The 13,692-nt window shown below is 34.8% G+C and overlaps 2 protein-coding genes across 6 annotated transcripts; both read right to left on the bottom strand.

Annotated features, from left to right (window-relative positions):
- Positions 1–1,448: 1,448 nt before the first annotated feature.
- LOC110641788 (protein disulfide-isomerase) lies at positions 1,449–6,441 on the bottom strand. Its single transcript, XM_021793629.2, has 10 exons — positions 6,093–6,441; positions 5,120–5,150; positions 4,679–4,966; positions 4,390–4,578; positions 4,146–4,271; positions 3,557–3,694; positions 3,344–3,463; positions 3,098–3,215; positions 2,740–2,852; positions 1,449–1,853 (listed from the first exon to the last, which is right to left on the bottom strand). Exons 1-10 carry the CDS (start codon positions 6,260–6,262, stop codon positions 1,653–1,655), a joined length of 1,494 nt encoding a protein of 497 aa, XP_021649321.2. The 5' UTR covers positions 6,263–6,441; the 3' UTR covers positions 1,449–1,652.
- Positions 6,442–7,542: 1,101 nt separating this feature from the next.
- LOC110641774 (protein ROLLING AND ERECT LEAF 2) lies at positions 7,543–13,047 on the bottom strand. Of its 5 annotated transcripts, XM_058137489.1 has the most exons (6): positions 12,947–13,025; positions 12,746–12,792; positions 10,952–12,459; positions 10,200–10,399; positions 9,537–9,760; positions 7,543–8,698 (listed from the first exon to the last, which is right to left on the bottom strand). In XM_058137489.1, the coding sequence occupies exons 3-6, from the start codon at positions 12,360–12,362 to the stop codon at positions 7,906–7,908; spliced, it is 2,628 nt and encodes an 875-aa protein (XP_057993472.1). In that variant the 5' UTR covers positions 12,363–12,459; positions 12,746–12,792; positions 12,947–13,025; the 3' UTR covers positions 7,543–7,905. The 5 variants fall into 5 exon arrangements, with proteins under 5 accessions (XP_057993472.1, XP_057993471.1, XP_021649307.2 ...); XM_058137488.1 differs by having other exon boundaries at positions 10,952–12,520; positions 12,746–13,047; XM_021793615.2 differs by having other exon boundaries at positions 12,746–13,047.
- Between the last annotated feature and the right edge of the window lie 645 nt (positions 13,048–13,692).

Genomic DNA, 13,692 nt, shown 5'->3' with positions numbered 1-13,692 from the left:
AATTATCCCTATTCAATTTTTATTAGAGGACGACTGTTGTCCCAATACAATTTTTATCAGGGGACGACTGTTGTCTCTTTAATAGTAAGGGACGACTATGGTCTTCATAATTGGGGACAAGTATTGTCCCCTTTAAATAGGGATGAATGTCGTCCCTTTTGATAGGGGGACAATTATGGTCCCCCTTGAGTTTGATCCAAAACTAGGGACGAGCGTCGTCCCCTTTTTATAGGAGACAATTATGATCCCCCTTGAGTTTGAACAATGGGAACGAAATTCATCCCTATGTTAGAGGATGACTATGATTGTCGTCCCCATATTAGGGATGACTATTGTCCCCATTTGGGGATGAATATCGTCTCTTTTTTCATGAACGATATTATGATTTATTGTCCCCTATAGAATAAGGTATGGAGGTAAATAGGACAGCAGGTGGGGACAATTAATTTCATCCCCTATATCTTTGGGGACAATTATTCATAGTTTTGGAGACAATTTTATGTGTCCCCTATACTCACCTTTTTTTGTAGTGATATAAACTTTTAAGTGTTTAAAGTTCACCTCAAAGAGAACCGAATCAAAGAGATAGGAAATGAAAAGGAGAAGAAGAGAGACTATAATAATAATTATTAAATATATTAGTGTTAAATTTAAAACATAACTTTTAAAAGTTAAAAAATTTAAAGAGAAGCAGAAGAAAAGAGAGATAATTCATGTTTCATGTCATACCAACACCAAAACTATATAATTTTAGTTTATTTATTAATTAAATACGTATAAAATAGTTCAAAATAATAAATAACTATATTTTATAACTATAATTTTTATTTTGATTATATCATAATTTAAAATAATAAATATATTATTTTATGTTAAGAGCATGTTATAATTTTATTTGTCATAAAATTAACTTAATTTTTTAAAAATTAAATTTAATGTATAAATATAATTATATTTTTTAAATATATGTTATATATTAATTATATCACATTTTTAATTAATATATTAACTTTTAAACCATCATAAATAAAATAATTATATTTATGATATTATAAAATATAATAATTAATATAAATATCTTTATAAACGAGTTCATTTATCAAGAGCCAGCAAACTTATTTACCAAATCGGCTTGCAAACCTATTCAATAAGTAGAGCTTGAACTCAAGCCAAATAATACTGAGTTTAAACTCATTTAAAGAATGAACTAAACCAAACCAAATCAATTTTTCACTGCTATCCTTATTTCATTTACACCCCTAACTGTAACTGATTTTCTGCGAGTGTCCGATGCATTATTTTTTATAATCTGTCATGAATAACGGCCACAAGCTGCCACGGTGAGCGTGAGCATGATGGAGGAATCAAAGACGAGACATAAAAACACTTCGTATCAAATATTTTGACAACTGAAGGTTTAGGATGTCTCAGATTTGAAGCACTATCAATGTATAAGATCTCGGTTTCAATCTATAGCTAGGACGAAATCAAGAAAATTCATGTGAAAATCCAGGAGTATTTTGAGGAGAAGTCCTCTAACTTACACGATCACGGTTATTTTCTTTTCCTAACCCTGAAGGGTCTATGAAAACTAATAATTTGATTATGCTGACATAACTTTTCGTACATTAAGCCCAAAATTGATATAAGATTTAGAGCTCATCTTTTCCCTTGGTCGATTCTTCCTGAGCAACATTAGCTTTATCCCGATTCTTCTCAATGAAACCAATGATATCTTCTTTTGTTCTATCGCCTTCATACTGCACCAGCTTTCCACTTGCTGACCTGAAGTACACAGCGGGGTATCCCTTGACATCGAAAGTATCATTTGGGATATCGTTTGCAGTTGCATCCTAAATAATGAAATGTTTGTCAAGAATGGACCTTTTATTAAGCAGTATGCAGGTGTAAATTTACACAACTGATAACATCATAAACCATAAGAGCTCATCAAGTGTAACAAAGAACATTAAATTCAGACAAATCTTCAACTGATAATATCAACTGTTATGGAAGGTGTAGTCAGATATGAATTAAATGAATAATAAATGCCTTATTAATTCCTTAAGAGTCATACCTAAACCTAATCCCCCTAACCCCAAAAAGATAAACCCCACCTACAATAAAAGACCTGGAAACTCATGCCCATGATCCAATATAAATGTACATTAATTACTTATTGACCCATTAAGATAAAATGGCGCATCCACTTACAATGATGTTAGTTTATAATTAAAAAGTTTAACTATCTAAATGAGAATTTATTATTTATCACCCCCTATCTCTCGCATCCTTTGACGTAAGAATACAACATAACACCTGCTTGGTGATGCTAATGACAAAGCACAATGCTGCTGTACGGCATGTGTGTGTGTGTGTGTGTGTGTGTGTGCATATATACATACACACACATAATTTGAAATAAAATCTTACAGACGGTAGAAACCTCACTAATGCAGGCAGAGTCAGTCAACTCATAACTGGTATTGTTACTATCAGATTTCACCAATTTGCCCTCTCAAATGAACATATACGTACAATCTATCTTTTCATCATTTTAAGTTTTACCCAAGTATATTTATCTTTTCACATTATCATAGAACTATTGCTTCATATACTGTCACACCTAAAAAAGCTTATTCCATTTTACTTTCAGTAAATCATTCTTGCTCAAGCAAGTGAAATCACCTTATACTTTTTTCAGAAATCACCTTATAATTTTTTAGGAACAACACTTACAAGCTTCGCAATGACAACATCAGGATCACTTTGGTATGAGATAGCAACTTCTTCCAAGATCGGAGCCAATTTTTTGCAGTGTCCACACCAGGGAGCATAAAACTCCAGAAGAACTGCAGAGTAAGACACGCCAACTTCAGTAAATGAAATGCTGACAATCTATACAAGCAGGGCATTTTGCGGATGCCAACACATTCCAAATTATCAAAGATATTTCAAACATTCAATGCCTAAGTGTTCAAGCAAATTTCCATGCTGAAAGCCATTAAAAACTGTTGGAGAAGTACGCAGGACACTCAGTCAAATTTACTGAGGAGAAATGAATTGTTATACTACACAAATAATTGGTCATACGAACCATTTTTTCCAGAGTTGTTAACCATGTCATGGAGACTATCAGCGACAACAACTTTCACAGGCTCGTTGTTGACTTCAGGAATTGGTTCCGATTTCTTGTATGGCAGCAATTTGCCTTCCTGCATAAGGTTTCAATAAGAATATTCCAAATTCAGACAAAAAGGAGAAAAGTAAATCCACCCACCAACTCTATCACTTCAAAATTAATAGAGCAACTATCTTACAAATATCATAATATTTTATTTACCTTGTATTCCTTCAACCACGGAGCAATATGATCAGGCTCCAGGTTTGGCTTCAGGTATTTCTGTCCATCATTAGTTTGTATGATGATGAGAGGCACTTGGTCCTCTTTGACTCCAAAATACTGCTCATCCAAACCAAACAGAGATTTTATGCATTAACAGAAATATTGAGCAATATGCCAAAAAATAGGCCAGCAAGCTGAAGACCTACTGACCTGGAAGGCACCTTGACTAGCCTCAACATCTCCCAACAAAAAGACTATGCCCTGTCCTTTGAGTTGCTGAGCTGTTTCATGATACTTCGTTTTGAAAGAATCTGAAGCCTCACTACTGAAGTTCGTAAACAACATAGCCTGCCAATTTCAAAGTAATTGTTTCTTGATGATCCATAATATTTTCAGGGTAGATAAGGCAAAACAAGCACTGATACTAGATAATGCCAACCAGGAAGCTTCTTGTCTAATCCCAAATAAATAAACCTTGCCGTAACCACCCCCCCACCAAAAAAAAAAAAGGTGTAAAGGGATGTAAAGCAAAATCTGGAATGAAATTCACAATGGGAAACCAACCCAGAAAAGTTTTTCCCCCGCCCCTGTACATTCAGGTTTTACACTGTACTACAAAAATGTACAGGAGACCTTAGCCTTGTTATCTTTGAATGAAATTTGTTAAACACAAAAGGAGGCATGCAATCCAATCTACCAATTTTGCATTTGGATTGCACATACAAATGCCAAGCACATAATCAGCAGAAACATGATTTTAGGCAACTATAGTTGTCGCAAACCAAGCACACGTATATACCTTAGCATTGGGACTATTGAAAAATTTGATAACATAAGGATGATTGATGGGGTCATTGTTAAAGACAGTAACAATGGGAATGCTAGATTCTTCTACAAACTTCTCTAGGACATCCACATTAAAGTCCTGCAAGCATGTACAATTGTAAGAATAACTTATTTTGTCATTAGAAAAAAGAAGGAAAAAATTAAAACTGTTCTACAAATGCAAACGCAACCTGATCATAGCAAAAATATTGCAATACCTGAAAATCAACAAAGAGTTCATCAAATGGCTTGAACAGCCTAACAAGGGGCCCAGTGACGGATGATTCCCCACTAGGAAGGTGTTTAGCATCCAAGGTATGACCAAACTCATAGTCAGAGCGCAATTTATCTGCAACAGCCAAAAAGTTCTCAAACTCCTGTCCAGAGAACTTAGGGAACACCCCAACCTGCAAAAAATTCCACCAGATATAAACAACAGGAAAATTACCAATTAGAGAGAGAGAGAGAGAGAGAGAGAGAGAGAGAGAGCTAGCACAATATACATACAATAACTATCTTCTTGTCACCAATGAAACTACTAGCATCTTCTTTTGATTTTATTTCAACAGAAGCAGGGCCACTTTGTTTCTTCAAATACTCAACAATGCCATCTGCCTCACGAGGGCCTTTATACTCTTGAATTGATTTCCCTCCATTTCTCAAAATTTTGAGAGTTGGGAATCCCTTAATCTCATATTGGGTTGCAAGATCTTTATTCGCCTCCTCATTGGCATCAATTTTGGCCAAAACAACTGGAGGGTCATGACTATGCAATATGGATGCAGCTTTCTCAAACTGCACATAAAATAATTGCTGTTGTCAGCTATGCAGGTATAATAATAATAATAATAATAATAATAATAATAATAATAATAATAATAATAATAATAACCAAAACGATCATCCCAGGCTTAACTATGTTAAGATTCTAGTCAAAATTTCCATTACCTCAGGAGCAAGCTTCTTGCAGTGGCCACACCTGCAAGCAAAGACAGAAGAACAGAATTCCATCCTCAGCTCACTTTTGTTACAGAAACTTAAATGATCATCAAATTTTCATTACACAATAGCCAAAATAAAATTTTTTGAAAAGGTTGTAACACTATGTAAAACTTGCAATGATGTGAAAGAACATGCATTTTTAATCTATCAGGTGATTCTTAAAGTTCTCTCATAACTTTAGTATCATAGTTCATCTACGGAAATTTTCTTGATATTTCATGTAACTGATATTCCATTCATGGAAATGATACATGTTCCTGCTCTTTAAAAGTAAAGATTATAAGTTCTAACAAGTAAATTAATTGCCCTCAAGATGCTCCAGTAAACACTTTGCCCAACAGATAAGTCAGCAACATTCCTATCACAATGGGTAGGGATAGTGGCTGAGATGGTGGCAGGCATTGGGAGAGTAGTAGCGGTGCACCGGTGGTTCATAGGCAGGGTTAGTTACAATGGCGGAGTGCCGCAGTTGAGGTTAAAATAATTCACAACTCACTGTTTATCATGGATCAATTACATTTAAATATCGGACACAAAAAGGGAATACTCCACACAATTAGTCTCAATCATTTCCCTTCATTTGATTCATAGCAGAACCGAAAACTACTCAAGCACGCTTTATCTCCAGGCATAGATCGAAATTTCAGAATCCCAATTGACTGGGAAGTCAACACAGTAATACAAACAAAAATGTAATCACTTTATGTGATCACAATTTATAGTCTCAAACTCTATCTTCACGTATAAAATTTTTTTAAAAAAAATTCAAATTTAATCTACAACCAGATGGAAACATACAAAGAAACATCTAAATAGAAAGAAAAAAAAAATCTAAAAACAGATCAGGAAAATAAAAAAAAGGATGATTTTAACTAATTAAAAAGGCTAAATATAGAAAAACTCTAAGATCAAATAATACCAAGGAGCGTAGAATTCGACGACGATGAAATCGTGCTTGCTAACAGTTTCAGTGAAATTGGAGTGATCCAGTGTCAAAACGAACTCCTTCTCTTCGCTCTCCCCAGCTGATATCGCGGCAATTAGAGACAAAACAAAAAAGCAAAACCAAATAGAACCCCTAGAAGCCATTGCTAGAGCAAACAAAGAATAGAGCCAGAAAGAGAGAGAGAGCTCTAATCTTATTCCCTCTGGTTTTGAATCTCAAGAGTGAGGTTTTTACTCTGTATGGGGAATGGGTCATTTTATGGACAGACGTGAGCAGGGAGAGAACGAGACAAACATGGCTCTCACACGTGACGCCCCCCGTGGGGATATTTCCAAGATATATCATCTTGAGTACGCTTACAACCTATATTCGCTCTACATGTGGAGTTAATCCACGTGGAATGTTTTCATTGGGTTAGCCTAGTCACGAGCGTGTTATTTTGGTAAATGGCAGCTTTCATGGCAAGTGTATCTCGGATTTTATCTTCCCAGAGTTTTGAGGCGGCAATGTTCTACAGAGCGTAAAAATAGGAGCACGGTATGGTAGCCGACTAATAATTTTAAAATTCAAATAAAATTTATTTCAATTCTAGTTATTATTATTAAAAAATTTTTAAATATATTTAATTTTATATATTTTTATTAATAATTTATATAAAAATATATTTTTATTAATAATTTATATTATAAAATTTAATAATTCTATAAATATTTAAATTATATTTTATTTAAAATAAAATATTTAAAAATTTATAATTATTATAAAAATATATTTTTTATTTAATTAAATATTTATATAAATAAATTTAAATAATAAATATTAATATATAAAATTTAAACACAACTTAAATTTATCATTAATATTATTTTTTAAATTTAAATTTATTCAAAATTCGACTATATGTTATCTAAATGAGTCATGACGTGACCTACACACTATGCTTGCTCTATGGACCAAGGCAGGTGTCTGTTGGGCATCTCATATTTCTAAGGGCCTGGTTTATGTAATCAATGTTGTGGCCATGGGACCTATTTTCTTGGGCTTCAATCGTATTCCTATCTTCACATTTAAAAAAAAAAAAAAAAAGAGTAGAATCAATCAGCTGCTGTAATTTTGTTGGGTTGGATTTGTTCTTATACTTGAGTTAAGCCCATTATAATTAGCCAGAAAGGTCTTCGGCATAACTGAATTAATTATAATCAGTCTCATTTATGGCAAATTTAGCGTTAAGAGATGGAAAGATAAAAATAATATTTTTATAAAAACGTTAAAAAATTAATTAATTATTTTAAAATTTTTGTAATTAAAATATATTAAATTTAATTAATTAATGTCTTGAAAATATTTATAAAAAGGATTTGCTACCTCAGGAAAACAACCGAAAAAGCAAAGATTATTTCATGCAAGGGTGGAGAGCTGAAACTGCTTCTCAAATGGTGCTTTCTTTCTATATCATTACCAAATATTTCATTCAAAATTTTTTAATTTCATACAATGATAAGTCTACGTAAACCCAACTGAAAAACTCCAACACTGTCAAGTTTACATCAAATACAACCACCACCGACCAATCAACCAATAAATGAATTTCTGTACAAAATTCCTAAATATCTAAGTTAAAAGCAGAGACTTAAAGAAATTATACAATCTCTTTCTAAACCTGCTCTCCAATATTTCTGCGGATCTAACCATATTCTAAGTGTATGTCATCTCATTTCAACTGTACAGAGCAAGGCAGGCTCCTTCCCAAAATACCTTCAGCTGTCAATCTGGTAGAATCAGATTACTATGAGCCTCCAGCATTTTCAAGCCTAACTTGCTCATGAGCTTTCAAAACCTCTGAAGTGAAGTTTCCTAAAGCCTCAAAAATTGGGACCAAACCTGCTTGTAAACTAACTGAAGCTGCATCATGAACTAGTTTCTTAGCTTCCTTATGTCTAATTCTCTCTTCTTCTAATTTCTTCCTCATTGAATCCAAATCCACCTTCAGATCATCTAGGGGTGAAACTCCACTTTCTGAAGGAACCTTTGACATAGCTTTATCTGACAATGCGTCCTGCTCCTGCATGATCCTTCCCCTCTCCATGCGTAAGGTCTTTAGACGTTTCTCAAAATCCTTTGTGAGGTACTCTGCTTTGATCCTCTGACGCTGCTCCTCATCTTGCCGTTCCCATAATTGATGTAAGCTTGAAGCAAAGTTGAGCATGGCATTTTCCACCCCCTTCTCGGAAATCCTGACCATTGCTTGATACCAATCATGGCAAACTACAAAAATAGCTGGGGCACCCATTCTGCTTGGGGAGAAAGGTGCAATTCCATCAGGAGTTTCTTCAGGTTCAATGATAAGGCACCTTAATAGCCACTCGTTTAACGACTCAACATAAGATTTTTGGGTGTTAATCCAATTATTAAAGCAGGTGCACCAATTGATTAGCTCTGTTTCAAGTTCAAGAGTAGCTCTCAAACCAGAATCTCTTTGTAAACCAGTATTTGCCTTGAGAGTGCGAGCTTTGCTCTCCATGATAACTTGGAACTGTTTCTGGTGACATCTGAGCATAGACTTCCACATTCTTATCAATCTGCAAATAAAAAGGGTGTTTATCATATCAAAACAAAAGAATAACAGGCTTTAAAAAAATTATTGACAGCAAAAAGTTACAGACACTAAATTCACCAATTTTTTTAACTAGCTTCTTATAATATATTTGCCATCATGTCAAATTAAATAGGAAGCCAAACCCAAGAAGAACTTGAACAATTCACTGGCCGGCAGTTCAAAGAAAAAAAGTCCTCTTAAAGCGCAACTAAGAACAGTAGAAGTTCCACAAATATTCGGGTAAAGAATTGATTATTCTTCATAAATCTCTTAAAATTACTAGATAGTTGGAGAATCACTACTGATATTAGAAGGAAGAGCCTGCAGCACTAATAATAGTGTCACTGTCATTGTAGACCAAAAATGATACAGGAATTTAAGCATGTACCACTTTCATCCAGCAAAAAAAATTCAATCACCAGTTTCTGTGCCACCTTTAAAGCTAGGGAATGAAAGTTATTTAACCAAAGAAGATGAGGAAACCATGGTGCAACAATGCTAATGATACCTGATATTGGTGTCTGGATACCATGCAGCTCTGAGCTTAAGTTTACAATATTAAAGTCCCATAAAGCACCAATATTAAGAAAACGAGTAAGGAGGATAAATTGAATGAGGAAGAAGCCTCCAGCAAGCCCTAAGAAAACCCTAGATCAATTTTCTTTTCTATGCAGAAAAAAGGCAGTTATGGTGTGTGAGTGGGGCAGTTCTCTATCAATATGCATTGCCTTCTAAGACAGTGGATAATAAATGCATGATATAAGTTGTGAATATCAAGTAGACAAACGGCTAATAGACCAAGGAACAGAGCAGTTGAATACCCATGAATCAATTCAGTGATTAAAGGCTGCAATTCTTCATCCCTCAACTTGTGTATCTTGCTAGATATGGCATCAACAGTTCTGATAGTAACATTGATTTTTGTCAGCAACTTCCTTAACGAAGCCTGGGCAGCATCAATTTTACTAGACTCAGCTCCATGTTCATCTAAACTTTTTAATCTTTTGTACTGTTTTTCATAGTGAATTCGTAGCCTTTCTTCATCCTAAAACCAGCAGAAACACCTAGACAATGTAAGAAAGATTGTACAGCAATTAAAGACATATAAAAGCACTTGAAACCTCAAACAATATTTTACCACATAGAAGGAAGCATAAGAATCTTCCTTTCAGTTTTCTTTTGTACATAAATTCAATTTTCCTCTCTCAAATAGTTTTAGTGGCCACAAGGAAAAGAATAAAACTATACATGAGTATATGTAAGCATCCCCAAAAGCTTTAGAAAATTTCATGTTAAAAAGAACAGGAGCAAAGAAGTTGATATTTCCACATCAAATGAGCAAGTCTGAAAAACAGAACTTGTCCATAACATTACTTTAGGAAGCTCTTTTCCTTAGCAGAAACTGGCTTTAACTTAGTAACTGAATAAATATTTACGCACAACAAAATAGGAAAACTAACACATTACTTTTAATGCTTTCATACCTTAACTTCCTTGTACAGCTTTTTCTCCCATGCATAAAGTTTTTCTAGGGTAGATGAAAGGTTTCTAGCCTTAATGTCAAAATCATTTCCAGGCTTCCCGGTGTATGCTTTTGCCATTTTCATTGTCCTAGAAGAAATTTGTACCGATGACCTGGTAGGAGAATGTGATGATACCAGATACAGAATCCGGGAAAAAATCACTGCACAGAGGCATTCAAGTATTATTGTTGTGGCAGTACAAATAAGATTGCTGAAGAGAATAGACTTATAATAAAACAAAAGAATTCGATTGTCCCAACAACAAAGCTCTCCAGTAAAAGAACATCTTTTTTGTTGGAAGGGGACTAATTTTCAAGACAATATCAAGCTCAATGATTGAAGTTCCAATCCAACATTGATAGATGAGTGATCTTCAAAGGAAAAAGATATTCAGGAGCATTATATGCAACTTATTTTGTTTCATTGCAAAGCTTCAACTAGACTACGGTATAGTGAGTGCATTCAATAGCTAATTCATCAATAGAACTAAAATACTCAACTCAACTAAGCCTTTATTCCAAAAAAATTTAGGATAAATAATTGAAAATGTGTAATGCTTTTAGGTCACGCCATACTCCTCTCCTCCAAGTCAATAGAACTAAAATACCAAACCAAAAAACATTTTTGAGGAAATATCAAGGAATCAATCACAAAAATTTCTCAAGAACGTATTATAATAAGATGATGATAAAATAAAATAGCTGAGATACTACCTCTTAGCAAGGTGGTTCTTCGCTGGTAAGGCAACCTGTCAACCTCAAGCAACGATGCAACCTCCTTCCCATGACTAGAGGCAGTCTCAAACTCGTCCCTGATTTCCTTCACCACTTCTTGGAGATCCCTAGTGCCATGAACGAACAATGTAGCTAAGCTACTAGGTTTAGAAGACTCAACATCCTTTGTAGATGCCTCCTCAACCTCAAAGCTCACTCCTTTCTTCTTGACAGAATCCGCATCAGGACTCTTAGACGAAATAATACTGTCAGGACTACGAAATGTATCAGGACTAGTACTGCTCTTGATTTCTTTACCCTTAGCTGAGTCCATACTCTCACTGCTGCTTTCAACTGGTACTGATTTAGAGGTACCCTCTCCATAATTCTTATTCACTTCTGCATTTAATTTGAATTTGCCATTCACATTCATTTGCTCTTTCACTTTCTTCTTTTCTTTGTGAACCTCTTTTATCACTTCTTGCTCTGTTTCTTCTTCCAAATCTGGTATACCTTCCTTTTCTCTCACCTCCTTCGAATCCGGACTACTCGTGGTCGAACCGTAACCGTATCTTCCCAACGAGTAATAAGCTGGAAGGCCACCAGCATCGTTATCATACGCGTCGAACACATTGAGAAAGTCCCAAGTGGACACTGTCGGCGGCGATGGCGGCGCCGGTGGCGGCCTCTGCGGACTTGGTTCCTTCTGGGGAGAACCCATCGGGTACCCAAAATACCCGCCATTTCCATAATAACTCGGATACCCATTTACCGATGGATCCTCATACACCACTTTCTTTGCCGGAGTGGCAGACCTCTTCATGTAATACATGTTAGGATAAGGATTGGACGAAGGATACGGGTATGGATATGTATATGGATTTTCTTCCGGATAATTGTAGCCCCAATTTCCTTGAGGAGGATAATCGCTAAAATTGTAAGAAGTTGAAGGCACTTCTCGTTGCTGCACTACTTCTTCTTCCTCTTCAGAGGTATCGTGGATGTGGATGTGACCCGAATCAGAGTTCAATTCCGACCCAGATGACAAATGCAAATGCGAATCTTCAATATCTTCCTCCTCCTTGTTTTTTCTCTTATTATGACTGCTATCGTCCACAGAATGCGAAATTGATGTCGATGAGGACGAGTTCTTGGATTTTGGCCTCGATTTTCCTTCCCGGGACGGTAATGTCAGAACAGGGGATCCAGGAGACGAAGAAGAAGCAATCACCAGCTCCTCATCAACAAATCTCCTAATTGCCTCGCCAACATCCCTTAGCGAGTGAAAATACAAGACGTGAGCAGCGGCAAGAGCGTAGCGGTGGTCAGATGCGGCCTTGATAAGTTCTTTTCTATCTCTGCAACGAGTTACCAGCGGCAAATCATCAACCTTGGATCCTCCACAGCCCATATCAGAACCCTAAAGGAAACAAACAAGAAGAAGCCCAAAAGAGTCAACTGAGAGAGAAATGGCGTAGGTTTCATTGCGATGATGTTGTTGCGAACGCCTGAGAATACAAATTGAGAGGAAGAGCATCGTGAGTAACGACAGATCCAAAGGGATATTATCTGGGGATAAACAAAACAACGTGATGGGTATAGAAAGAAAGAAATGGAAAGCAGAAATTTCAATTTAAATTAAACAGAAAAGAACCATGGCAGAACTAGAACAGAGCTATCATCATGCATGTAGTACAGAGCACGGACAGGTAAAAAATTGAAGACATAGAGTAATAAAACAGTGAGAAGACAGAGAATTGGTGCATGTAAGAGAGAGAAGGAGAGAAATCTGACCGTTGAGATTGGTGAGATTGCGAGGGAACCGTCCATGCAAGGAGAGACTGAAAAAATTGATGAAACTAAGACTGAGATATGAAAATTTTTTGTTTTTTAGCAGTATAATAACTAAGGGTGCATAGAGATGCGTGAAGACGTCTAAGATCTGTGAACAAAGCAGAGAGAAGGAGGGAGGCGTTGGGGTTCCTGAGACCTGACCTCTTCTTCTGGGCAGAGAATTCAGAGTATACAGAGACAGAAGAAAGCTCGTGGAACCCGCCATCGGTAACGGACCCTGTATTATTATTACTAAATTTAATTTCCAAATTTATTTTTTTTCCCCAGACCAGTTTCACTTTATTTCACCCAATTTCTTTAATTCTTAAAATTAATTTTTATTTAATAATATTATTTTATATGTGAAAAAATAATTTTTTGATATTAATTAAAATAATGATAAAAAATATTATTTTTGAAAAAACGTTTTTCCCCTCTTAACCACATTAAAATCATTAAGATTCTATTAAAAATTTTTCGAAAAACAATCTAATCACTTTGTTCATATTAATTTCTCTGTTTTTTTTTATTTAAAATATATTTATCATATTTTCCACTTTGGATATAAACTTTAATTGGGTCTGTCCTATCCTAAAGATGAATATAAACTGAATTTTTTTTTTCTCATCCTATGTAACCAATCACCAATATAAATATAAACTGAATTTTTGAATAAAAAGAAAATGGTTGTTTACTTACTGTTTTACCCCATGTTTTTCAAGAAAAAATAAATATAATAATAAATATTATCTTGGATATAATTTTCTAATTTAAACTGGTGTAATTCAAGCTTAAATTTTTAATTAATGGAAATTTTAAAATTTAAATGTATTTTTTATGTTTTAAAGTAAAGATAAAGTGGCAATTCAAATATTATATAATAAAGGATAAATTATAATGAAATTTTT

The sequence above is a fragment of the Hevea brasiliensis genome, chromosome 16, assembly GCF_030052815.1.
Source record: "Hevea brasiliensis isolate MT/VB/25A 57/8 chromosome 16, ASM3005281v1, whole genome shotgun sequence".
Classification (NCBI taxonomy): Eukaryota; Viridiplantae; Streptophyta; class Magnoliopsida; order Malpighiales; family Euphorbiaceae; genus Hevea; species Hevea brasiliensis.
The sequence above is the reverse complement of the archived record's forward strand: the minus strand, read 5'-3'. Positions and strand labels throughout refer to the sequence as shown.

Bases quoted from the DNA above. Each gene is read 5' to 3' on its own strand.
- LOC110641788 (XM_021793629.2), bottom strand. From the start codon at position 6,262: ATGGCTTCTAGGGGTTCTATTTGGTTTTGCTTTTTTGTTTTGTCTCTA. The intron at 4,579-4,678 runs GTATGTATATTG...AATTTTTTGCAG, and splicing joins GTGACAAGAAGATAGTTATT to GTTGGGGTGTTCCCTAAGTT. The intron at 3,695-4,145 runs GTATATACGTGT...TGAAATTGGCAG, and splicing joins TCAATAGTCCCAATGCTAAG to GCTATGTTGTTTACGAACTT.
- LOC110641774 (XM_058137488.1), bottom strand. From the start codon at position 12,362: ATGGGCTGTGGAGGATCCAAGGTTGATGATTTGCCGCTGGTAACTCGT. The intron at 10,400-10,951 runs GTAGTATCTCAG...GCCTCTGTGCAG, and splicing joins AAGAACCACCTTGCTAAGAG to TGATTTTTTCCCGGATTCTG. The intron at 9,761-10,199 runs GTATGAAAGCAT...TGCTGGTTTTAG, and splicing joins AGCTGTACAAGGAAGTTAAG to GATGAAGAAAGGCTACGAAT.